The sequence below is a fragment of the Eucyclogobius newberryi genome, unplaced genomic scaffold (assembly GCF_026437365.1).
Source record: "Eucyclogobius newberryi isolate DKJ021-1_F unplaced genomic scaffold, fEucNew1.0.hap1 SCAF_10, whole genome shotgun sequence".
Taxonomy (NCBI): Eukaryota; Metazoa; Chordata; class Actinopteri; order Gobiiformes; family Gobiidae; genus Eucyclogobius; species Eucyclogobius newberryi.
Genome location: NW_027315724.1, coordinates 13,558,658 through 13,586,498, shown reverse-complemented (window position 1 = coordinate 13,586,498; position 27,841 = coordinate 13,558,658). Strand labels below are relative to the sequence as shown.

Here is a 27,841-nt window from a genome sequence, read left to right as displayed (position 1 = left end):
GATTGACAGCATAAGGCTTTCAAATGAGTGAAATGCATTGTTAGTTTTAGGGCTCATGAGTAGGCTTGAGTGGGAGATCACTGCCACACCACCACCTCGGCCTGTGCTCCTGGCAGTCTGAAAGTTAACATGGCTGGGTGGGGTGGACTCATTTAGTCTGACGTAGTCGTCTTGTTGAAGCCACGTTTCAGTTAGAGCTAGAAGATCTATGTTATAGTCACTAATTAATTCATTAACTAAGAGCGATTTGGAGGAAATTGCTCTAATGTTTAGCAGTCCACATTTTACGTGTTTATTCATTTGTGTATTTGTGATTGTTATTTTCCTTAAGTTATTTGGTCTGACGCCCTATTTTTTCTGAGATGTGACTTTTTGGCATTATTTGTACGAGGGACACGAGGGACACGAGGGACACACACAGTCTCTATCTGTCTTGAATCTGAACACTTCACATGTAACAGAACGGGCGAGAGTTCAGCGACAGAGGAGCGTCTTGAACTGCTGCTCTGCACCTGGGGCTCATCCCTAGATGGTCACTTAACACGACTAAGACTATCGGTCAAATTCCGAACTAATAGGGATGTACCCTATTAGTCAAACCTTATTTGTCAAAACCCATTTTTCTATTGCTGTCTTTTGTGTTCAACTGATGCACTCCTTCCTTCCAGATCCTTCCATCACGTCAGGTCTCATGTATTCATCTTTGCTGAGTCTTTCTTATTTTGTGTTCAAAGCTGCATTTACTTGTTCTGTATCACCATCTATTCATCTCTGTGAATGTAATCTTTTCATTTAAGGATCCTGCCGTAGCCACCAGTAGGAGGGTCGGAAACACATCATATGATGCGTACGACCGAGGAACAGCCAAAAACGCCTGGGTCTTTGAAGCCGATGGGAAAACTCCTCTTTTGGGAGAGGTAAGGTGCATTTGTTAGTTTATTTCACACTTAAGTCTTGGCAAAATATACATACAATTAGATTTATTAACAGCTATGATGCCAAGATGGGGTTGTCCAACTCCAATTCTATTTTTTCACAGCTACAGCCGCTAACACAGATATTAGTTTTTTTTTATTACATGATTACAAAATCATTTTCACCACTATGTGCAGTTTATGCTGAGTATGTCGGTTCAATCCTCAATCTTTACCTTTAAAACGCGATTACAAACCAGAATGTTCAAAATTCTAAAATTAAAGCAACTGGAGAAAAAATGAAGTAGACCACATAATACATCTGAAATGATGAGCTAAAGCTTTGAAGGATTTTTTTATTTTTTTTAAGTAACAATGTTGAATTCCCGTGGTAGAAATTTACACTGCATTTCCATTACAAAGAAGAGAAACAAAAGTAAAAAGCGCTAATCTAAAAAATCTATTTGAGTTTCACGTAAAGTACAATTTAGTAGTTGAATAAAGTCTGTAAAATATCTCCAGATAAAATGAAATCAATGGTGGGAACAACATTTCTGTAAGTAAATGTTTATTATGTAACCAGTGTTATTACATACGCTGCATAAACAAATATAAATACAATATAAAATACAATAAACTTGCTGGCTAGCTCATTTTGTCTCACAAATTATGCTGACTTTTATTCAATCGTAAAATATAACGTAAACAACCAGTTCAATTTGAAGTACAGTCCACCCCATTGTGTCATTTTTGTGATTAATCCCAATTTTGCCATTGAAATCACATTTTGTTCCACTTGAGTTTTGTCTTGAATTTACAAACTATAGAGCCGAATTAATTGTTGATAGGTCTGGAACATTCTTACAGTAGTAGACTCAAACCCATGTAACATGTGTCACAACAATTTGACCTTAGACAGTTGCAAGTTCAATTCCCGTACCACGCTGAACCATGAATGGACTATTATGTTGTGTAAGTATAAAGCCACCATCATATTTCATGTTCTTGCGCATCATACACAGCCCATTAGCCCTTATTACTGCCTGTATGTATTCGCTTCTCCGCACCATAACCGTCATTTATCGAAATCCCATATATATTATTTTCATCTCCTCCATCTCTTAGGATTCTTAAGTCTCTCCCCCGCTGTGAGGGTTATGACGAGGGGCAAAAGTCAGCTTTTTTTAATGTTATTTTTACGGTTCTGCTTCCGATTACGCACATGATTAAGCCCGGGCCCGGGTGTTAATCGCTTTCTCACGGCGATTCTAACAGGTCAAACACATGCATTGATTCCGCATTAGCGTTTAATCTTAAGAAATGTTCTGCGTGGCTAGCGTCAGATATATAATAGAAACTAGGCAGAGCATGAAGCCGCATGTGCATCCAATCTGAAATGAGAAGCTATTCCTGGATGTTTACGCTATGTGTCTGTTCACGCATGTGTGTTATTATAATTGATTCCCCTCCATATGAATGTGAGCATGCCAGTAGCCAAAACAGTGGGGTCTTTGTAAACGCAACCTTTGTAGCGCTGTGTCAGTGATGAAGGAGGAACTTGCGTGACACCGGTATTTTCTTCCTGCTTTTAAGGCGGCTAATTGCTTCTGTAGATAAGGATAATAGCTTCTCCTGCTGCTCGGGATGTTTGGACTAACCTTCAACCTGCCTCTGAAATAGTTGTTTTCGCTATGCATTTCAAGGCTTTAATAAATTATATAAATTTTCTGTTCTACTGTATTAGTTAAACGTGACCGAGGATTTACACACAGGAGCTTAAATCGGGTTCAACAAAATCTGCGGTATATTCCAACTGTTCAAATTATGGATAGTGATTGATATTGGTTTAACAAGGGTGAATGTCAATTTTGTAATGTCATTATTTTACATATAGATATTAAATTGGGTTTGTTTTTTCACATATTTGCCCATCACTGCGGTCACAGTAGTGCAGTACAACAAAACACACTGTGATTTTCATCTCATTATTGTTAATAATACTCCATAAGGTAATTTGTTTTCTTTTTGATACCATCTTCTATACATAGGGATGGAATAATAATGTTATTGCACTAAAATAGATTTGGATTTTGATAACACAAAGACAAAGAGTAAATCGTAAGCCGTCAACATCTTTTTCAAATATCACTGTTATTTTACAAATTCACTCTTCAATTGTACATCCAAACACATGTTACTGGACAGAATGCAACTAAGAACCAACATAAGCACCCTGTTACCATAAGGCACAGTACTTTATCTAACTTTCTGGAGGTGGCACGTTACTTGCATGATTCTGTGGATACTGTGGAATATTATAACTAAAAAAAATGACTTTTCATGAAAACAAGCAGGAGGAGACTCGTCCAGGCCCATGTATGTTTTAGTCTATTTTTGGCAAAAAAGTCACATACTGTACCTTTAAGTCCCTTGCCAAAATAGATGATCATTTTACATTTGTTCATAGTAAACAAAATGTTTCGATTCAAAATGGCTTAGTAATAAAAAACAGGTTTATTGACGTCCTGTTCAAAACTGCTTCATAGTGACATTTCACTAGTGGAAATGTTTTTATTTATGAAAAGTGGCTACGTGACATTTTAGAACCCCACATGTATTACAAGTATAACATTTTCAAATAATCACAATTATGAACGAGAATGTGGGCGGGGATAGGGAGTAGGTGAAAACAGCCCTCGAGCCTCAGCTGCAGGACAATACAGAATTACTCAGATATGCATCAATCAATCAATCAATCAATCGATCAATCAAAAAACAGCTTTGAATTAACGAATGATGAGGAAACACTGTTGTAACATGAATAAAAGCTCATTCAAGTTTATTTAGCATCAAATGCACCTTTGATAAGTGTACAACACAGAAATGTATAATGAATTTAAAAGTATCTCAATAACTTATACCAGTACACATATTACCAAGAACTCTGTTCACAATATATTGCTGTATCGATATGTTCAATTCAACACTAATTTTAACACAATTGTTGCAGTATAAATAATAATGGTGGGCTATAATAGTCTTTTTTGTTAAAGGGGAACACTGCATATTACTAAAAGAAGTACACATTTGCATTCAATACTTTGTTACTTGCAAAAAAAACAAAAAACTATACAAATAAATAAATAAATACCACTCCTCACTTGGTGCCGTACGGAACAGTCAATGCTTGTAAACAAAGCGCTGGGAGTGAGAAATCCATGAGGACCTGCAGGTAGGATTGACAGAGACATGAGCGCGGCTGAGGAGAGTACAGCAGACGAACAAACACAAATAATACATTAGATACAAATGTACAGACAGACGCTTTTATTGAGTGGTACGGCGCCGCCAGGAAGTCAACCCAATTGACATGACCAAAGGCTTATAGGAGACAGTTTATCAGGGAAAACGCTAAAGACGCCGAGATATTCTGTGGCAAATGAAAGCGGAGGGAAACGCGTAGAGATAGGGCTGGCAGACAGGCGTCGAAAGATCGGTAAGCAGACAGCAGGAGGGATATGAGCACAATAAAATCACAGCAGGCATAAGGGAAGTTTGTCTTATTATTATTACATATAGGGACGTCAAGATGTTCGGTTTATACATTTTTCACGTCACAATATAATCATCAATACAATTATCAAGAACTAAAGAAAAGTACAATTATGACCATTTTAAAAGCAAATGATAATAATGATAAATAATCAAATCTAAATGTAAAGTGCAATTCTGTTCCGGCTGTGTGTTATAAGGATTTTACTTTATCATTCAGAAAGTTGGACGATCTATTAGACAGAGCAGGACCGCACCAAGCTCCAATCACGCATAAAAGGATAATAATACAACATGGCGATAACATGGGGACCTGGCAATTGCGACATAAATATTTGATACTGTGACATCCCTAATCTATATGCATCAAGCGCTTTGAGTGTCGCGAAATGAAGTTTTCAGTTGACCACTTTGTTGGCCTATAATTATTCATTGTATAGAAGGATTTTAAAAACAATCATCACATTCCAGGTGTGATATGAGCTCATGGACATTATCACTGTATCATTTAGGACAAAAAAAATATTACTTAATTAAAACTGATCAATTATTGAAATAATCATAAACTTATTTATTAATTGAATAATTGTTGTCTGAACCATGAACACAGGCTCCACATACTGTGTGCTGAACGAAGATGTTACATGTCTCAGTCAAACAGGAATTACATCAAAATCACACAGGAAATGTGTTTGTTTTTTTTCCCAATAGAAAGCCTAGTGGCATCCATCTGGATCCAATATAGTAGAAATCTAATTTTGCTACAACAGATTGATTAATCAAAAGAATACTTGCTAAAATAATTGATTGGCAAATTAGTTGCACCCCTCGTGACACAAAACAAACAAGTACCACAATCAAAGACTAAATCAACCGGGGTAAAGTGGGGATACAGCATCTATCTATCCATCTATCTATCCATCCATCCATCCATCCATCTATCTATCTATATATCTATCTATCCATAAGATAGATAGGTATATGTATAATAGATAAATAGATGGATAGGTTTTTGGTAATAAGCTAAATTCAGTTTTTTTACCAAAAGCCAGTTATCTTAATTCATAATCATAAATCATGTAATTCACAATTCTTTAAGTGTCTTAACATCATTCTTATAAGCAGTAATAAGGAGTTTATCAATGATAAAGCGTCTGTGTAATCCTCTCATTTCCTCCTCTCACAGTTGCACCAAGATGTAATGTTTATTCTCTGCGACTAGCCATTACATTGTGTAATGTGTAGGATTGTAGGTAGTTAATGTTCATTTTTAAAAAGGGCACCATCTGAAGCTTGTTCAGCAAAACATGAATAACTACTTGGGGAGTACTCGATTCATTGAGTGACAATTATACAACTAAAAGATCAATAAAAAGGTCTACACCAGAAATACTGGTATTAAGAATTAAGTTTTGATGAATTCTCATAGAATAATCCAAGGGAACCTAACTTTAATGCCACTCTGCAAATATCATTCACTCTCAGGTCTTACGTGTTCAAGGAAAGGCTCAGATGTGGATCAAGGCCTCCTCAGAGCGCTTTGGGTCCTGAGAGCTCTTTGGGTCCTGAGAACTGTCTGTGGCACTGATCCTTGTGCAGGGTTTAGCGTTCGAAGATTTTTGAGTCCAAGATCCGTTAACTTGCATTCTTTACTGATCAAGATGTCTGCTCCAGCCATTGCTGGAAAACAGAGTTTTGGAGACAAGGGAACCCTCTCCCTGAAGGAGAGGGGCCCCTGAAGTCTACCACCTGGTGTGTCTTGGTAGAGGTTCAGATCAAGAGCCGAAGAGAAAAGAAAGATAAGAGGCTTGATGGTCTTTTTGGAGGTGTGGCCTTGAGTGGAAGTGACTTTACTTAGTCAAACGTATTCCTAATTTGGACACATTTAACTTAAACCAGCAAAATCCCTTGTAACCATAACAAAATACTGCAACATGATTTAGTTACAAGTTTAAATCACACAGTAAGCATTAAGTCAGTTTGAAATTGAAATATAGTCATTGAGGCCTTATTCCTGAGAAACTCCTCTCGTTCTGCTGGATTCCATCCAGCAGAACGAGAGGATTTTGTTAGAGTGGACGTTTCCACAGGGGTCAGGTCCTTGGACCCATTGGGTGTCATCTGGGTGTCATTTTCAGAGGTGTTGACCCAATCAGAATCAGAATCAGAAAGGGTTTATTGCCAGTGAACAAAATTACACACATAGGAACTTGTCTTGGTGATTCGGTGCAACATGAAACAATGAACAATGAATAAGTCAAAAGAGGAACAATTTAGTTCTACTATGGGATAAGAATAACAATAAGCTATAAGATTAAAAAAAATAATACAAATTAAAATAAAGGTTTCCGCACTATAAGGCACACTTAAAAGCCTTTCATTTTCTCAAAAAAACAACAATGCACCTTATAATCCAGTGCGCCTTATATATGGATTAATTCTGGTTGTGCTTACTGACCTCGAAGCGATTTTGTGTGGTACACGTTTTGTTTCGCTTACTGCGCCTTATAGTCCAGTGCGCCTTATATTTGAAAAATGAATATAGTGTGGAAAATACGGTAATACACAAATTTACTGTTGAGTTTACATATGTAGTGCAGAAAGTGAACAGTGCAGTGAGTGATTAAATTATGGTTAAAGTGACAGTGTTTAAGAAGTGTTCAGAGGGAAAGAAACTGTTCTTGTAGCGAGAGGTTCTGGTCCGGATGGACTGTGGCCTCCTGCCTGAGGGGAGTGGCTCAAATAGTCCATGTCCAGGATGAGAAGGGTCGGCTGTGATCCGACCTACACGTCCCAGAGCCCTGGAGACAGGTCCTGCAGAGATGGAAGTCTGCAGCCGATCACCTTCTCAGCAGAGTGCACAATACGCTGTAGTCTCTGTTTGTCCCTGGCTGTGGCTCCAGCGTACCACACGGTGATGGAGGAGGTGAGAATGTACTCAATAATGGCCGTGTAGAACTGCACCATAATCTGCGCTGGCAGCTTGGCTTTCCTCATCTGCTACATCTACATCCTCTGCTGGGCCTTCTTGATGAGGGAGCTGATGGTGGTCTCCCACTTGAGGTCCCGGGTGATGGTGGTGCAGAGAAAGCGGCGGGAGTCTACGGTGGTGATGGAGGAGTCTGTGATGGTGTGGCTGTGTTTTTCCTGAAGTCCACGATCATCTCCACTGTCTTCTGGGCATTGAGCTCTAGGTTGTTACAGCTGCACCAGGACACCAGCCGGTCCACCTCCCTCTTGTAGACAGACTCATCCCCGTCCGAGATAAACCCGATGAGGGCGGTGTCGTCCACAAACTGATTCATTTTACGGAGTCATGGCTGGAGGTGCAGCAGTTTGTGTCCAGGGAGAAGAGCAGGGGGGAAAGCACACAGCCCTGGGTGGAGTGGAATGCCAGGTTGATGGTGTCGTCCACAGACCTGTTTGCTCTGTAATCAAACTGCAGGGGGTCCAGCAGGCGGGGTGAAGTATTTAAGGTGGGGAAGGACCAGGCGCTTAAATGACTTCATGACTACAGACATCAGCGCCACAGGTCTATAGTCATTAAGTCCAGTGATCCGGGGCCCAAAAGGGGAAGGGAGGTCTGGTGAAGACAGTGTTGCTGGGGATGGGTAACATTCCTCAATCTATCCAACATTTTGCTTTGCTTTCTGCAACAGTGTCTTGAATTATGAAAAGGTACTGTCTTTTACAGTACATCCAGCGTTCTGGATGTACTGCAGCGGTTTTACAGCTCGTTTGGAGAGGCCAGTGAGCAGGCCGTTACAGTAGTCTAATCTACTGGAGACAAACGCATGGATAAGTCTCTTCAAATCTGGTTTAAAAAGCTGCTGATATTATTGATTTGACGTGGCTGTTAAAAGTCAAGTCCGACTCCATTATTACCCCGACATTTCTAACTTGGTTTGTAGGTTTTAGAGTGAGACTCTGGAGGTGACTGCTAACACTTTCTCTTTGTTTCTGTGGGCCAAAGACGATGATTTCAGTTTTGTTTGAGTTCAACAACTGTTGGATGCAGTGACAGGGTGAATCCACTGATCCATATTCACCTGTCGACAGTGAAACAGAGATCTGAGGGTCGTCTACATAATTGTGACAGGACACTTTTCCGCTGCGTATCAACTGACCCAACGACAGCATGTATAGGTTGAACATGATTTTAACAAAGTTCTTCCTGTCTTCCAGATGGGACCTTAACCAATTTAGGGCAGTGCCAGTGATGCCCACCCAGTCCTCTAGTCTCTGTAAGAGGATCCCATGACCGACAGTGTCAAAAGCAGCACTCAGATCTAACATATTTAAGACTGAGGCTTTGCCCGTGTCAGTGGTTGATATTTGTCACCTTGACAAGAACATACAAACATACATACAGACATACATACCTTACTCATTTACTAGTACTAAACCTAATGTGCCCCAATGTACAAAATAGTATTTTTTTATAGAGAGAGTGGCATACTGGGTTGAGCAATTGCACACCAAACCTAGCCTTTTGTTGTGTTCATGGGCAAAACACTTTACTCACATTGTCTACGCCAGTCAAATCATTTACAAGCAGTGGGAGATGTCAGGCCATACAAAATAAAATAAATGAATTGAATTAACCTCAGAACAAATGAGCAACATAGTCAGCAACAGGACTATCAATAAGCCCTGACCTTGAATTTCTGACCAGCTGCCAAGAAACTGCGGATAAATCTAATTGCACCCTCATACGTGATTCAAGTCTTTGCAGCGAGATATAATGTTATTGGCAGTGGAAGTGAAAGTAAAATATAGCAACCTTGGATTTTAATATCTACTGATTTCATGCACTGCTAGCACACCGGCGCGCACATAAACACAAAAACTCAAGTCTTTTCTGCCAGGATTCATTTTCTTCTTCTTTTTTCAATACGTGCCATTAAGGGCGACCCCTAACACATGGCACGTCGGCTGATTGCTATTGTGTTATCGATCAGCCTCTCCTCGGTTCTCCGCCTGCTCCGTTCGCGCTCTCCATCCTACTCTTTCCATCGTCCTCTTTATCCCCCTCTCTTCTCATCAATACAGCTCACACACTTAATTTTGTCGGCATGATTTCCTCAATAGAGCCCCTCTGTCAGGCACATAGACCTGTCTGTTTCGGTTATTTATTGTAGATAAAATGCAAACCACGCACTTCTCGTTAATAACCATGCATGGGCTGTTGTAGAAAATCTGCTGGTTGGAGTTAACAGAAGACTCCAAATAACACATCAGGCCATTAAAGCACATTTTCTTGTAGAAGGGTACATTTATTTTTTGTGTAGCTCTTTGGGACAAAATAGGATCACTGCACTAGGCCTGTCACAATAAAGACTATAGCCACTTATCATTCAATAAATAATAAATGGAACAATATTTGTTGACCTCAATATTTATCATGTGTACATTGTCTTTGCACTAGATGATTATTGTTGTTATTTTTAAGTAGCATGAAATCTGAGCTTTCAAGAGTAAAATACGTACTAATAAATAATTCTAATTATTAATTAAGTGTTTCATTTGGCTTTGTTTCTGTTGCAGCTCATGTTTTTCAAAGCCATTGTGCGTTTATAAAAATCTGCACTGGGAGTCTGCGGCTTTAGAAAGTAGTTTCAAGAATTTTTCAAAACATTAAGATTCGAGGCGTTTTGATTAGTATCTCAAAGATCAACATCTTGATTTTCAACCAGTGGGCCAGGGAACACTAATGTGCCTTGAGGGATGTCTTGATATCCAATTTGAGTTCACTAATTCACACTAAGGCTGCAACTAATGATCATTCTGCCAATCAATTAGTCTAGCAATTATACTTTCATTTATTCATTTCCTTGTTTAGAAAGTAAAACTCTTTTCATCATGCGACTTTTGCAAAGATTAACCCAGATGAAGCTGAAGTGTTACAGATTGTATCACCCTGAATTGAGTTCTACACAATATCAATCTGGACAGGCTCTCACCAAAAGCAGTCGGGAAAAGCGTAACGTTATGGCAAAAATTTTAATCTGGTTGGTCAAAGCGTCACAACAGCAGAACAAGTCAAATAAATCAAACTGTTGTTAAAGAAAAGCACAGACTTCTTCCCTCCTTAAATACCATGAGTAGGGATGCGTACCGCTACGACGAACCGGATCTGGACTTGTAAAAACGTTTCGGTTCAGGTCTAAAAAAAACGAAACCCCGGTGATTCGGTTCTGGACTCATATAAAATATAGCACTCAAATACTATATCCTTTTTGTTCTAGAATCTAGACCATCTTAAACCTTCCATTGATCGCGAAATTCGCGCTGGAAACGACGTAAACACTGCCATGCGCCGCCGTCAATAGCGCACACGGGCCCTAATTAGCGATGCCTTAGCGACGTCTGCCAGGCATAAGTTGAAGCCGGCGAAATAAATTTAAAGATGCGAGAGACGGGAGCGCCTCATACGTGTCGAGCTGCAGAACCGTGTATCCACATGTGAACATTGAAGCGGCAGCTTCAAGATCGCTGGCTTTATTTGAACTGTTTTAAGCTGTGGCCACCGCGTGCGATGTTGTGATTGTTAATGTGCTGCGGGCGTGTTAAAGGGGCGGGGTCAGCGTGGTTTCTTGTCTGGGTCTTTGGTCTGGGTGTAAATATGAATGAAATAACTTAAGTGTTATGTTGTGGTGTGATGTATTTGGCATTAAGTAAATACAAAGTAAAGTCAAAGTAATGTTGCTTAGTTGCTGCATTCATTAATTGGAGTTTATATTTTGTAATAGTATTTTGTATTTGTATTCTAGAGTTGTTAAATATGGTCTGGTGTTTAATGCTGCTAATATGATGTATTATTTTGATTTGTTGTGTAAAATATTTTCATATTCTACTTTTGATACTGCTAAGTTGATTGCTTTATAGTGATTCAAGTTGACTTTTATGCTAGTTTTTGTAACTCTGTTATTTTACACTGTTACTTAATGATTTACACTGGTGTATTGTCTTTTTGAAGGTTTTTACCTGACTTTTGATGCCAATGGATCTGCAACATTAAAGAGTGGAAATGTGTCTAAAGGCAAACATTGTATCAGATGAAACAGCTGCTTTGACCCTTGACCCAGACTGACCCTGTCAACAATACTCAACATGCTCTAGTTGTTGAGTTGAGTCTTGAGTTGTTCCTCAAGTAAAACACATGAATGTGTGTTAACTGTTAAGCTATAGTTTAGCTGCTAGCTAGTAGCTTGTGATTTGTAAGTTGTATCTTCTGTTAAAAAACAGTGAATAAAGCAGACAAGTTGAGTTTATTTCACTCTGCAGTTAAGCCTTGTGTTTGATAGTCGTCCTTGTTCAAGTGTCTTCAACTTAATTTAGCGAAGTAGTGAAGGGGTTTAAGGATCTTGTGCCCTTCTGCGTTTTCATGCATCGGAGAGAGATAACCAGGAGAAACGACTGTTTCCAAGTAGAAAGGTTTATTGCCTTATACAGAGGTTTCAAGAAAATGTGCAATGACAGATATCTGGGTTTTGCCGAGGTCAGCTGAGCACACCAGACGTGTGTCTTGCCAGCTGAAGCCAAGAGCAAGACAAAGGATTAATAAGACTATACAGTGTTATTTCATGGGGAAGGAGGCGTGGTTCTTCTCCGAACAGGCGGGAAGGATGAGTCAGGAACTGGTTACAATCCCAGCTCCGGATGTGTCCCGTATATGGAGTTGTTCCGCCGTCCACGGTGAACCAACCTGCACAGATAAGACAAGGAGAGAAGGCCTCCCCCGTGCCTCCCTCCGCGTGGGACGGTGTGGTACCGAGCTGTGGAATCAAGGCCGTGTGTGTGTGCCTTAAGTGTGTATGTATATGAGTGTGTGTGAGTGTGTGTGTTTAAGTGTGTGTGTGTTAGTGTGTGTTGGTGTATGTGTGTTAGTGTGTGTATGTATATGTGTGTGTGTGTGTGTGTGTGTTTAAGTGTGAGTGTGTTAGTGCCTTCAGTAGCTTGTGTTACGCTGTTGTAACATTATGCAAATATGGCATGGTTTAGGTCCAGACCTAATGGGTCCGGACCTGAACCTGAACGCGGGTTTAGGTATGCATCCCTAACCATGAGTGTGGTTATATGTGTGCTTGCTGTTTTTATTAGAAATTATAGATAGCTTTCTTGCTAAAGCCAAATTACAAGGTGCATCTGAACGTCTCTTGCACCCCCCGTTCACACCTAATTGTTTGGGAGACAAAGATGAATAGAGTTTTTTTTTTGCGCACTTAGATTTCTCTGTGCATGTCAATACAGTGAGTGTCTACATCTATGGTAATTAAAAAAAGCCTTTAATTCTTAATCCAATTGGAAAGAAGGAGCCATATGCGTTGCTATATTATGCTTTGGGATGAGAGCCGATTGCCTGTGCTATGATGACTCTTCTTCTTCACCTTCTTATCTGGAAAAAAGTTGTGCAGACATGCGTGCAAAAAAACATGCATGTGAAAAATAGCAGAAAAAGCAGATGGACGTGTTTTAATGGTTGTAGATATAAAAATTGAGCATTCTGGGAACACTGTTTTAGGATACATTTAACATCTAACTAGCTGTTAATATGCACACATGTAAGCGGTTAATAGGGGCTGACTAAATACTAATTAATATCAAATTAAAAACTAACATGCAGATTAGCCGCTACTTAGATGTTTAATAGTGTACTCTAAAATAAAGTGTTGCTAACACATTTTGTCGACACATATGCAACGCTTGAAACACATACTTGCAGTTGTATTTCGTTTCATTAATTCTCAAATTCAGGGTTTGCAAGTGCCAGTTATGATTCAAACAATGAAAAAAACCCTTGCTAGGGAATCTGTTGCATTTATCCGTCCATATTATGAGTTCACTTTGGGAGATTCAATATGTCTGCGTAGGAGCAGACATATAATGCGCTTGGACGCTTATTTCGAGAAAATGTCTAAGAAACTGAACAAGAAAATCATTTGCCAGCTAGCTCTGCGGCGATGTCCCCTGCCACCGGCTGCACTAGGTCCTAGCGGGGCGTCGCTACGGAGGAGACCAGGATTGGGATGGACCCAGTAATTATGGCGGCTCTGCCGAAGATAAGATAACATTACAAAGGTATTAGACGGACGCAAAGATAGATGTGGCCCTGGCGGAACCGAACTTGACAGCTGAGCCACAGCAGCTGAAAATTAAATCTCTGGTTTGAAAGACACAGTCTTGCAAGCCAACGTGGCAGATTTGACCAACCAGATACGTGTGACTGAGCAAGTGGACGACCTGGAGAACCGTAATCGCAGAGTTAATCTGCAGCTTGTCAGTCTTCCAGAGGACACTGAAGGAAAAAGTCAAGTTTATGGAGGCTTGGATCCAAGCTTGACCATGCACATCGCTCCCTGGCTCTCAAGCCGACCCTGAACCAGCGCCAGATCTATTAAACTGAAGTTCCGTAACTTCAGTTATAAACAGCGTGTCATGGCTGCATCTTGACGTTTCCAAATCTCATTCTTCAATGACTACGCTGAGAGAGTGGTCAAGAAACACAATGTATTTGATCAAGGGAAGTCTCGCCTGAGACAGAAGAAAGTGGATTACGCTCTGCTTTATCACGCATTGCTGAGGCTCAACGTGAATGGAAAAATATAACGATTTAACACACCGGCGGAGGCATCAGATTTGCAGATATGCCGCCAGATGCCTAAGCAATTCCCACACTTTTCCTTTTATTTCAATGAAAGGGACCTGGACTTTATTGGAGACGTGAGAATTTGTCAGATGTGGGCCAGTGTTTTCCAAGTTTAATTTGTAAATACCCAGGTGACAATGTTATATCAACCGTACTGGAGGCCCTTTTTTGTTTTTTACCTAGAAAATTGATTTATCTCCATCACTTTTTGCATCAGTCTGTGTGCTCTTTTTTTCCCCAGTGTGTTTGTCATTATTATTATGTTCTGTTGTTGTGGTTCACGTTATTATGTTGTGCTTGACCACAGAGTTGACAAAAATGATTTCAATATGGTAATACAACAGTATCTGGAAGAAAAAAGTGTTGTGATTGGAGATATAAGAAATAAAAGAATAACAAAAGCACACTTAATGCCTAGTTTGTGAAAAACAGTGGCCTTGACATTTGCAAAAGACACACAAAGTTGGCAAAGCTTCATGTCCATAATATCTGGGACATCAATTTAATCAATTAAGTTATGTGATTGATTAAAGGGGAATTAATTTAGGCTTACTAGAGATTGTATTGTATGTTCAGAATGTTTTGACATTCCTTGGCAAATTCTTTGTAAGACCCACACTGAATATCTATATCCATATAACACTGGATATCTATATCCATATAATAGAGAAAAGCTGTAGAAAAAACAGTGAATGATCAGGAGTTGGATAACAAAAAAACTACCAACAACTATTGGGTGAAACTGAGCCACAATCAATTTGAATGCGCACAACTTTGCTTTGCTGTATCATTTTTACCTGGCCCGGACCCAATCCAATTCCGACAGTGCGGATCAGATAACTGTAAAACCATAATGTTTTGTCCAAAGTCTATCGGATTTATTGTTGTAAACACATTTTACTCTTTATCTTGCGCTCAGGTGTGGCCTGGAGAGACTGTGTTTCCTGACTACACCAGCCAGGCCTGCATCGACTGGTGGGTTGATGAGTACGAGAGGTTTTCCCGCGAGATCAAGCACGATGCCCTTTGGATTGTAAGCGGTTCACAAGTCTTAACAAACACTCATTAACTCGTATTACAACCAAGTACTCTGAGCTTGATTGCTAGTTATTTTTCTCTTCACTGTAGCATGAATAAAGGGTCAATAAGCAACACAAAAAAAAAATTGCTAGGATTTGTTTTGGTTTTGCTTTGGTGAATTTGAATAGCTCATTATCCACAGTTTTTGTAACGGTGGACACCATTTTACAGCTTAAACACCTCAGTTAAAATATCATATTTGTTTATCATATACAGAATAGTTGTTGGAAAGAATGAATTTGTTTTCTTAGTAGCAAGAAAACATGCTGGATAATATGTTCTGTAAAAAGGTAATTTGTCAAACAACTGCTTTTAGATTTCTTAAATGGAGTGTTTTGATGCCTTGAATCTTGTACTTGCCAAAACATATTTACCTTTATTTTGTGATAATAAAATGTGATAAAAGATTTGTTGCTGATCATTACAGCTCAAATGGTTGTAAAGCACAGATTGTAGTTGCCAATACGTTTTACATTTTGAAGCATGACAAAAACAGTGTTATTCCCCGTTACGTTGTATCTTCAAATGTATGTATTTTTGGCGTTTGCAGGACATGAATGAAGTTGCAAATTTCAAGCAAGGATCAGTCAAAGGCTGTCAAGACAACAACCTCAACTATCCTCCGTACACACCAAGTAAGATATATTTTTTCAATGAATTTTGCGGCCACCCTTATTTGTTTCTTTGTTTTTTTTTTACAAACAAACATGACAACATACTCATACAGCCAGCATGAACGTAGATACAATTCCAAGAAATATGCTTTTATTTTACAAATAATATATAAGTTGCATTTAGAGCAATTCATTTGTGAGTATTTTTGTCTGCTGCATTCATTATGCCTTTGCTTTTTTTCCAACAAATATCAGATTACTTATTTTATTTTTTTCCGTTGTATAACAATATTCAAATCATTTACAATCTAAAATAATATCTTAACTTACACTATATAGCAGTCAAAAGCATAATATGTCTTTAAAGTTTTTTCACTTTTAGTTTTGTTTTTTAACTTATCTAATATGACTAATTGCTTGTCCTCAGGGTCTTAACTTATAAGCAATAAAAATGCACAATGGACAAGGACAAAAAACATAAATGGGAAAAAAAAAGGATGAAAACGTTAAGTTATTTGTACTTTTAAGCAAAGCCAACTGCAACTTATTTTACATTGAGGAATAATTTAGTGTTTAAAGTGAAGTAAACTTATGAAGTATTTGTTTTAGTTTATTCCAAGTTTATTTCAATGAGAAAAAGTCCTGACCTGACCTAGCTACATCATATTTTTAAGACATACATATTCAAATTCAAGAGTTCAAGCAATAAAACCATGGACCCAAATGATTCACAACAAACCCAGAACTTCCTAAAGTATTTCTGAGTGGAAACTCATCTAAAAACTCCCTCTGGTGCAATTCCCCCAGACACCTCCTCTGTCATGTTTTTGATTGCGCCTTTGTGCCAGCTCGGACAACCCTAAATGTAACCGGACAAGGCACTATTTTTTTATTACACTCTTCCTTCGTCGCCAACGTCTTCCATTGCTCTCTCTCTGCCTCCTGTTTTCTCATTGAACGCTTGTCCAATTGCAGAATTCATCACCTCCCTTCCTCTTCTTTCTGTTCTCTCCCTCTTCTTCTCTCATCACTCACATGTCCTCAGACTCTGGCATTTGAATTCAGCCCCTGCTCACCTCCTTCACCTCATACCACCCTGTTTTTTTCTCAGTAGTGTTTGTTTGTTTCCGTAGGAGTTCTGGACGAGGTGATGTACAGTAAGACCCTGTGTATGGACGCCAAACAGGCCTGGGGGAACCACTACGATGTCCACAGTCTGTATGGGTACTCCATGGTGTTGGCCACGGAGAAGTAAGTACCATGAATTTTAGGACTTTGTGTCGCTAATTTTTTCCCACTCTGCGGCCAATAGAACGGTGCAGCTGATTTATAGATTTTTACTGGCTCACGGCCCCTGGAGGGCACTCTAGCAGGAAGTGTTAGAAATGGGGGATGCAAGAGAAGGGAGGACATGCAGTAAATTGTCGGAGACTTTCTTAGCCCGCCAAAACCTGAACCACAGGTAACCCACAGGTAACTCGCAGAAGAGGAAAACATTTCATTACATTTAGAGATTGCCATCTTGAGGACGAAACCTGCATGCTCACTGTGGGCTATGCTAACAAAAAATCTCAAAACAAAAGATTCCTCTTCTGTAACATCCCCAAAGACCTGTTTGTCCAGAAATGTATTTCTGTCAGAAGGGACCAGTGGACTTAAAAAAATCAATGAGCTGTTTGTTTTCAGTTAGTTAGCAGCTGGCTAATGCTAGTTTACATATTATTGTGTGGCTGTGCTAATCGATGTAGCCTACTTGCAGACTGATCCTAAAATATACCGCATGGACAGTTGGAAATTAGGCTTATTAAAACAGACAGGCACACAAAGTCTTTTGAAAGTTTGGAGGGCTTGACCGGTGCAGAGGGCTTGTGGACGAGGAAGCTTAGATGTCCACAAACGTTTGTTGTGACATGTTGTCGCTGCTTTTGAGTGTCAACGACTTGCTGCTGTAAATAAGGATCAAAGCCTTTTTGTATCAAGTAGTATTAACCTTTTTTCATTTTCAATTTGATGCGCCGTTTTTCCACTACTATCTATCAGAGAGGCAACGGCATATTTTTGATAAATACAGTAAATCTGAAAACAATTCTTGCTTCATTTTGTTGCCATATTGAATACAAAAACATTTATGGAGGGGACATTTGGAAGTAGATCTTACTGAATATGAGTGTGAAAATTTTATGAAATTAAGAAACAAATTAAATATTTAAAAATCCTTGTTGAATTAAATATAATTGTTGAATTATGTTCTTGTTAATTACAAGCTTGTTAAATTTGGTGTGTGCTACTTTAAGAGCTGATCTGTCTCTATGTTTCAAAAATGCATTTTCAGAAAACAAACTTTGAACTTACGTACCAAGTTGATTAAATGAAATAGAAAAACATCTTTTGGTGCATACTGGACACTGTTGTTATGTCCAGGTGAACGCTTTTATGCATGTTGAGAGAGAGAACTGGCCTGAAAAAAAAGTTAAAAAATCAAAACATTTGTCTTCCCAAAGTTATGATTATTTCAAACCCATTGTGCTGTAGAAACAAGGACCAGATTTTGCAAAGATAACCTTCTCTTTAGCATCTTCATTTGAAACCAGTGTGTCTTGACATATTCACATATGGGTTTAATTAAATAATTTACCAATTTTGAGGAGGAAAGCAAAACCATCCAAACAGACAGTGGCACCACAGACATTAATCTCCATATTATATACCACATTTTACGTTGCGTGCCTCTCCATCGTTTCAAACAAAAAAGTGACTCAAACGCACTGCTACAACTCACTAGACATGAGATTGATGGTGAAAAATATAATTTTCAGATTAAGGTAATTGGGTAAATATAGGTGATAACACGTTTCTGTACTTTCAGCTTACATCTTCTGATGTTCCACGTTAAGTTTGGGATTTATAAAAAGACATTCTGACACGGGATTGTGCGGTTGTGTCCACAAACTCTGCACCCTGCATACAGTTTTCAGAGGTGAGGCAGAAGGTGATCTGCGCTCAGAGAGGAGAGAAGGAGCCCGTTTGAGGAAGTGTGTTTAGTGCGTAATGCATTTAGATCCCTTTACTTAATATGTGCAAGACATAAAATAATAGCATATTATTCATTTATCACAACTGCTTATGTGGGGAATTACCTGGGTGTTTTAGATTAATGTTGATGTTTTGATCATCGCCTGCGTGTTGAGGAGCTAGCTCATTTTGTTTTACAGTATTTAAGGGGAAGCTGGATATTACGTTTTTCTAAGGTAAGCATCCATGCATCAAAACGCTGCTGTCATAGGCACTGACCTCTGCCCGCCACACGCACAGATCACGAGTCCCCTTCGCACGTACACACCGCATCTGTCCCCCATTGTCACACACACAATATTTGTCCACTACTTTATTGTTTTGTTCAAATGTTTGATGACATGTCAGAGTTTTGACTAAAGATCATGGGCCTGTGTCTCAGCTGCAGCGACTCTCTGCCCCTCCCTCTTGATCTCCGTGTGTCGCTAGTTATCGGCACACGTTTAGGTAAATCTCGGTCATAGCTCCATAGTGGAGTAGAGTGGAGGAGGCGTGACGTGATTTCTGCTCCAGGTGTGATCCGTGAGGAGGAAATGACCAGCTGGAGTGCGTACAGAGGGTTTTATAAATCTGAATATATTTCAATTGACTTTTGTCCCCACATACTATTTTATTCAGAGTTCTATGTTCTGTTTAAGAATGATACATCTGACCTGTAACTTGGCCTCCTGCTTTAATACCATATGAAACATACCAGGCATTGCAAAAACATTATCCACCAGAAAAGTTACATAGTGTACCTTTAAGCAATAACATGACATGCAGGTTTTTGTTATATATTAACACAACATTTGAGATCACTTGAGATATACAATTTTAATCAAACAATCTACCAGTAACCTGCACTTCAACTATTTAACTTTGACATTTAAAATCGTTTGTCACCCAAAACCGCCTTTGGTCTTCTGTCACACCCAGGGCCAGCTGACACTTCCACTACCTCAGAATTACCAGTGGCAGCCTCCAAACACAATGTTAAAATAACCCGACGCACAGAATCAGTGTCGGACAGCGCACCCTTTTGAGTAATGGCCGTTGGATAGATTTGTGGAGCTGACTTGCAAATGTGAGACGCAAAAACCCACTCTGTTCCACTGCTGCCTGGTGACTAATAACCTTTTTTTTTAATTATATAATGACTGCCGCAGACCAATAGTGTGGGTTATACCATGTGATAAGTGCAGAAATATGTTTTAATGAGCACGGCTAGCGGGCAGAGTGAATGAATTTCTCATCTGGGCCGGCCACTAAAACAGTGTAAGGGCCCATTACTTAAAGAGAAATCAACCTAAGTATAGCATAAAACAGTTGATATATGGTAAAACCGGGTCGCAGTTATGTAAATGTATGGGTATCCATCACCAGCTGTAGAAAAGTTAGGATAGCTGTAGTCCATTTCAAGAAATAGATGGATATTTTCTCATTCTCATATGCTTATAGTTGTAATCGCTTTCCATCAGCTCATGAGGTCAGGTTCTTTGTTCAGATGGTTTAAGTGCATAAGAAGAGAAGTGAAAATGTGATTAAAAATTAACTAATAATTTACAAATATACATTTTGGTGAAGCTTTCGCGAATTTTCAGACTGAAATGGGGTCAGCCCTATGTTCCTCGGTACCGCTATTTCCCGGGGAACAGCGGTACCTCCAATCGTGAATGGTAGCGATGTTCCCCCTGGCTCCAGGCTACTGTGGTCTGTCCAGAAAGACAATATGATTACTTATTGTGCCAACACTGCGATGGCTCAATGACTCAAAATATCCACAAGAATCCAAGGGATTGTCCACACGTGTTGTTCAGTCCCACTGTACTTCACGAGGCAGCAGCCGATCTGGACGTGTCACTACGAGGGGAAGCGCAACACTAAACTCACTCAGAGTCAAAGGATTTCCTAAATGATTTCATTAGGCATACAATATCATAATATTTCAGAATATGTTAGACTAATATAAGCAGCTTAAAAGGGGTTAAACTCCTTTGATCTGTTAGCATCTATGCGTAAAGGTGCGTGTAGGTGACGACTCTCACCTGTCTCCTGCAGTCAAAGCGTGTGCAGCGTGGCGCTTTAATCCAACAAACTCGAGGCAACACGTGCGTGGACCGGACTCCAGCACACAGTCTCAATGGAACGTTCTGTGAATGCTGCTTGTGGATCGTTCGAAAACCCTATGCACAATGAAACTTTCTGGAATAAGTGATAAGTGCAAGAGTGTGGATGAATAAATGCGGAAATGCACAGTTTGTGCCTGTGTGTCGATTGCCAACGGGACCTGCACCGTGACTGGATATGCTGCTCTTATGTTATGCTGTAAAACCATACATTTATGCACAACTATTGGATGAGGAACCGTTTATGTGGGATTCAAGACAACAAGCCAACACTCAACAACATGCATGGATTAAGACGCACAACTGAAACGGCTCTGGTTGAGGTTTTTAAATATGAATGCCTCTCATTTGCATTAAACAACTGAACAAATACAGCCCATGGCCAGTTTTACTGTTGTAACGATGTTCCTCTTTTCTCCGGTGTGGGGGAATCCTGGGATCTTTTTAAAATATCAGGAATCGTTGTTTCCCGGTACCATAGTTCCCCTGTCCAAAGAAAATGGGGAACATTGATACCAAGGAATATAGGTACGCACCAGACTGAAATACAACCCCCGTATTTACTGCGTTTATTTAACTTCTCTGCCTCTACATCTCTTTATGCATTAATCCTTAAATTGTTCTTGCAACTCGACTGTTGAGGAAATTTGGTATTACAAGTGACTAGTTATACTACACAATACTACACGTTTTATTTATTATTTACCATCCAATTGTATTTACTTGACGATTGCGTATATCCTTTTTTTCTGATGTGGCAATGCTTTAAAGGAAAATGCATGTAATTGCCACAACTACAAGTTAGTTACTTGGAATGTAGCTGCATAGTTTCATACAAAACCTTGATTTCTACATTCTTTACACGAGCATTCAATGACTGTGGTCTCAATGGTATAGCAATTTACACAAAGCAAAATCAGCTCTGACTTTCAAGGCTTTCTAATATGCTCCAACGATGATGGTAAATTAAATCAATTAGTTATCGGCATGCACCTGCACTAATGGGGTTTTGGCTAATGGGAAATAAAAAACAAACACTGCTAATGCAATACAGACAATATAGCTCAACCTTCCTTGCAGATCATTGTTTCACATGATCAATATACATTTTGTACATAAAGTAATGACAATGACACTAGCGAGACCAAAAAAGGCATCAAAGATAATTAATTTGAATAAAGAATTGTCCCATTGACTGTTAAATGAACAGGACCACAAATACAATTAAAAGCAAAACTAAAAGTAAAGGGAGGCGAAACATTTAGAGAAATATTGCAATTAAATTAATGCATAAAGTGATGTATTTGTTTATTCAACTAAAACTTCAATCCCAAATTGTATATTTTTAGGTGGCCCTTATGAGAGAATAGAATTGATTGTGCGAACGACATCCTATGTATGGATGTATGCATTGTATACATTCTTACTGTGAGCTTGAATGTATAGTGAATTGACATTAGATTAACAGCTCTCTATGGTAATGTTAAAAATTTAGGGTTAGGATTGTTTTTCCATTTGAAACAAAGGCCTGTGGCCTTTAGTACTGTGGATGTGGGTACTTTTAGCCAAAAGAAAGAACTAGGCAGACAGGCTATACTTAAATGAGCTGTACCTGGTGTTTTAACTTCTTAAAAACATGAAAAACAGAGCTACCAAAAGTTAAACGTAAAAATAAGCTTTTCACAACTTTCAGAGAAGATTTTTCCGTAACAATAAAGCTAAAAACAACTAGCATGCTAACGCCGCACTTCCAGTGTCAAGGAGAATAAAATGCTCTTTACTTTGTTGCAGATAACAGAGTGAGGAGCGAGAAGTATGCTGTTAACAATCCCATCGAGATAAATAAAGTTATATTTATTTTTGTTTTGTTAATGGACGACACAAATTAATAAACATTATGCATTTAGATATGTAAAGATTCTAGCCAACCTGGGTAATCTTCAATCCTTTGGCACGTGTCTAAAATATCTACAGGACGAATAAAAACAGCAACAATCACATTAAGGCAAAAGTTACACACTAGCATAATTACTACACATACAGATGAGAGAACAGTCCCTATATTCCCCAGTTCCTATGTTCCCCCTTTTCTATGAACAAGGGGTACTACGGTACCTTATAGTTAAAAAGGTCCCGGTATTCCCCAGTGCATCCATTCCATGCTTGTTGTTGACCACATAACCGTATATTATACGGTTCCACATTCCCAGTAGTTGTGCATAAATGTATGGTTTTACAGCATTGCATAACAGCAGCATATCCAGCCACGGTGCAGGTCCCGGGGAATATAGGTACCGGGGAACATAGGGCTGACCACCTCAGAAAGAAATAAAAATGACTTTGCAAGGTTTGACTAGGCCTTGAGGCGAGGCATAAATAAAAGTTTGCTGACAAAACATTGCTCAGATTATCAGCCATGTGCGGGAATGTGGTAGTTCCATGTATTCCATGTCTGACATGCTCGATAAGCAAACAATAGTTGTCCAAAAGCGCTTTTTTTCTAAACGGCAGAGAACAATCACCTCTACAGCCTACTGTGGAACACTCCAGGCAAAGTAACATCTCCATGGACAAAAAACAGATGGTGTACCCCCCAACAAAAGTGACACCTTATGGTGTAGCTTTAAGTGTTTTTTGAGGGAAAAACAAACACAAAATAAAAGCACGGTATAATATAAACTAAATGTACAACTATTGCATATTCCCTGTTTTTAAAGTTTACCACCTGAAAATAGACACATTTAAAAAAACACTGGATAAAATGGGACAATTAATCTGAACTTAACATGCTTTCATTCTTTTTTTTTTTTCATTTTCTTTGTTTGACGCCCCTCCCTTATTTTCTACTTTTTCACTTTCCTTACCTTATGTTCTCCCTGGTCGTTCTTTGTGTTTTTAAAAAAAAAATTGTTTGTGTTTAAGTTTTCTGTTTTTACTTTCATTTTTTTTCATTTTTTTCTGTTGTTGTTCTATGTTCTAATAAAAAATATATATATTTAAAGGTTACCACCAAAAGGTTAAAGGTCTCATTGACATTTAGACTTGAAGCGTTCTATAGGTCAACCCAAGCAGGTGCATGGATCGTAGCTATTGAGCAGCGACTAAGACGTATGTTGCGTGGAATTTGGCATGTAATATATGCCCTTGTGCAGACCTGTTTTCTCTTCAGTGACGAAATCATTTATACTCGCGCAGAAGTCTGTGGACTGGACGCTGCAGTAAGGTCACACACGTACATTGTAAAAGCCCTTTGAGGTCGTCTCTGCTGACTCACTGCTTCAATAAGGCCAGCTGCTCCTCTCGCGTCAACTAATTAAAATGTATTATTGGCAGGAGACACTTTTTGTGAACATCACCCGGGCCTTGTATTGTCATGGAAATCAATGCTACTTCGATTCTCCTCATTAAGCAAAATAATAATGTACAATAGAGTTTGGAAAGTAGCGCCGACTTTGACTTTCTCTTTTCAGAGGTTTTTACAACAATGCATTTATTATCCGGTATATGCGCAGTCTTTGTTAATGATGTGCAACGCTTTTCAAAAAGTAATTGCTCTAGTACAATGGCATGATTTACTAAAAATGCATGTTTTATTCTACTTGTCTCGTGTAATGAATATAGGACTGATATTTTATTGCCATTGGAACCTTTTGGCTGATTTGCCAAAGCACGTTTTTATAGTTCAAGCTTAGTCACTTTCACGGTTTGCAACATGTTTTTTTTTGTTTCTTTTTTAAAACTTGGATTAGGTTCACAACGTTTTTAAAGTCAAGTTGCTCAAAGTTAATTTAAAAAAAAAAATAAGTCAAGATGGCTCTTTGGCCAACTAAAATACAATCCAAAGCAAAGGCATTTTAAATATAAAATACTTTTTATTCCATGTTTCTTTGTTGAAAACAATTAATCTATATATACTATAATGAGTCTAAAACCTAATATTACAAACAGAGCTGCATTAGTCAATAAACATTTCAAAAATATATCTAAAATTTCATGAATAAATATCTAGAAGCCTTCAGTCACCATATTTAAATCTTTATTTGGATAAACGTTTATTTAACATGTCTCAGCACAATAGATATAATTGTTTGACTAGAATTGAAAGAATAATTGCTGACTATTCGACCACAATAATAATCGCTAGTTGCAGCCCTAGTGGACAGTGGCTTCCAGTATCATTTTTGTATCTTTTATCAAATATTTGCAATCTTTTTTGTTGTTTGTTTAACCAATAGGCCATATGCTCGCATTGTAGAATAAGATGTGACATTTTTACAAAGATGTACTTTCCACTGCGCTGCCTTTTACACAGGGCTCACATTTCTTGCGCCTGTTTCCCCGCAGGGCGCTCCAGCGAGTGTTTGGAGGGAACCGGACCCTGATGCTGACCCGCTCCTCCTTCCCAGGTGTGGGCAAGTACTCGGGTCACTGGCTGGGAGACAACGCTGCCAACTGGAATGACATCAAGTGGGCCATCCCCGGCATGCTGGAGTTTAGCCTTTTCGGAGTTCCTTATGTAAGTAAAGAAAAATACTGTGTCCATATTGTGTACGGTACAGCAACTTTCAAATACAAGTAATGTGTCCAGGGCAAAGATATATGTTTTTAGGCATGAGAATCTGATTTACTTTTATTCATCTCTAAGGCAACAGCAGCCAACCAGCAGAAGAAATAGTAATTTGCGCAAATCAAAGTAAAGAAACTAAAATCAATATCACAGTATGAATAATATACAATAAATCTGTCTTTTTATTTGCCAAATATGCAGCAATAATAGAATAAACTTTACATTTTCAGAACTCCGTGTACATAGTATATTTTACGAACAACTTTACAACAGGGGGGAAAATGAGGCAGGAGCAGGGCTACACGATATTGGAAATTATTGCGATATGGTGTTAAATATATGGGATAAGTATTGCAATATCGATATATTTGTGATATACACTATGATTGTACTTTTTGACAGAATCATTTCAGTTATTAACAAATATGATCATGTTCATAACGTATTAGTCAACGTCTATCAAAATAAAAACTTAAAGGCGCAATGGACGATTTTTCGGCGATTTGAGAACGCAGGCGGAAGTGCGCATGCCACTCCCCCGTGCGGACTGATACAACACACACGTGCGTTTGTTTATTAGCGCAACGGATCACATCGCCTCTCTCGTCTCCCGTAGATTTCCGTCCACTTCTGCGTCAGCTCGAACTGTCTTTCTCCGTCTTCATTTTGCCCCGTACACTGAGGGAACTATATTATGATAGATCCATGCGCTTAGGCACGCGGAAACGTGGGGACGAGCCTGACGCGGCTGCAGGTGAGCGGTAGGTGCGTTTTATGATTGATACGTGGCAGGACTAATTGGCAGTCCACGCCACGAGGAAATAGAGAGAGACTTAGATTTGTGCCCAAAAAATTGTCCATTCAACCTTTAACAGAGACAAAACTGAGTTTAAATCCAGGCTAAATTAACTAAATAAGGAACTTGTTCAACATTTTAATTTTAAAAACAGTACTTTTTGTCAGATTAAGGACATTGGTGTTATTGCAATAGATTTAGCTTATTGAAATAATTATTGATTATTGCTTTAACAAATATTTAAATTGTATTATATACGTTTTATCTCCAAATATAGATCCAATTCCATACAGCATCATCTTTGTTCAGATGATGAGGAAAATGCCATGATGCTGTTGTGTTTTTGTTAATTTGCTAAGCAACAGTTTGTAGCCAGCAGCTAGTTACTTGCAAATGAGCTAAAGAGCTATCAGCTTTCTCTACCCACTCAGTGAGAGCTTGATTCTGCAAGCCACTGCTAAAATATTCTTGTTTGCTCAAAATTTCTCATTTGTGGTGGCAAATGACCATTTGAATGCACCGTGGTTTACTTGCTACTGATAAAATGTGCCAACATTTGCAACCAATATTTTCATTCCCATTTTCTGCCAGGCTTTGATCTCATCGGGTACCACTGTTTGAAAATTTAAAGTAGTGCCAAGTACATCTGTTAATGCTTGTTCCAGAATAGTTAACACACTGCTCTGAATTGTAAACTTCTCCTGTGTTTTTTCAACTCCCTTTAATGTAGATTCAAGCGCTAATTGAGAGTTATATTAAGACATGAGCTCAACGATACCGGGGCCGGCAAGTGGAAAGTGTGTCTGTAAGAAGATGCATTAGGATGGCTGAGAGAGCACCAGTTCACCTTGCGCTACAATGTTAAAAAATAAAAGGAAAACAACATGGGAGAAGTGCAGAGCTCAACAGTATCCAAAGGCACTGTGGACTGTGTGTTTATTATGAGGCAGTGTGGCACAACAGGGGGTCAGACGGACTCTTCCCCTGCTGTGCGCATCAGGTGGGCTTCTAGATACCAACTAAAACCCAGTCAGACTGTGTCAAGCAGATTTGGAAGCATTTTGGGTTTCACAAACACAACAAATAAAAGAACACCTCAAATTTAAAGTAGTCTACAAGAAACGTCTGTGGTGCTGTCCCATGTTACTTGTCACAACTCTTGGCAGTGATTCTTTTGAAAAAATATTTTTTTAAAAAGATGTTACTGTTTTTTTTTTTTTTTTTAATATTCAAGGCAAAGCAACAGTACTTCAGTTCACTACTACAGTAAAAGTATAAACATCTAAAATATGACTACAAATGTAAACCAATTAAAAGCACACATTTGACAGGACTGTGTTAAAATGTTTTAATACATTGAATTGTGGGCCTTATAATGAATTAATCCGCTTAATTTATTGACACAGTAAAAAGGTTTACCACCACATTTGAACTTGTTAAAAATCAAAGCCTGCTAGCATTTCCTCTCTCTCTCTCTCTCTCTCTCTCT

At 38.8% G+C, this 27,841-nt stretch overlaps 1 protein-coding gene across 1 annotated transcript in view; it reads left to right on the top strand.

The window, feature by feature from the left end:
• The window catches only part of si (sucrase-isomaltase), a 153,365-nt gene that overhangs the window by 32,958 nt on the left and 92,566 nt on the right, over window positions 1-27,841 (top strand). Inside the window, exons 11-15 of the mRNA XM_072459634.1 lie at window positions 798-917; window positions 15,035-15,148; window positions 15,746-15,830; window positions 16,943-17,060; window positions 25,334-25,505. Of these exons, the coding sequence (XP_072315735.1) occupies window positions 798-917; window positions 15,035-15,148; window positions 15,746-15,830; window positions 16,943-17,060; window positions 25,334-25,505 (609 nt within the window). The remainder of the gene's footprint in view (window positions 1-797; window positions 918-15,034; window positions 15,149-15,745; window positions 15,831-16,942; window positions 17,061-25,333; window positions 25,506-27,841) is intronic.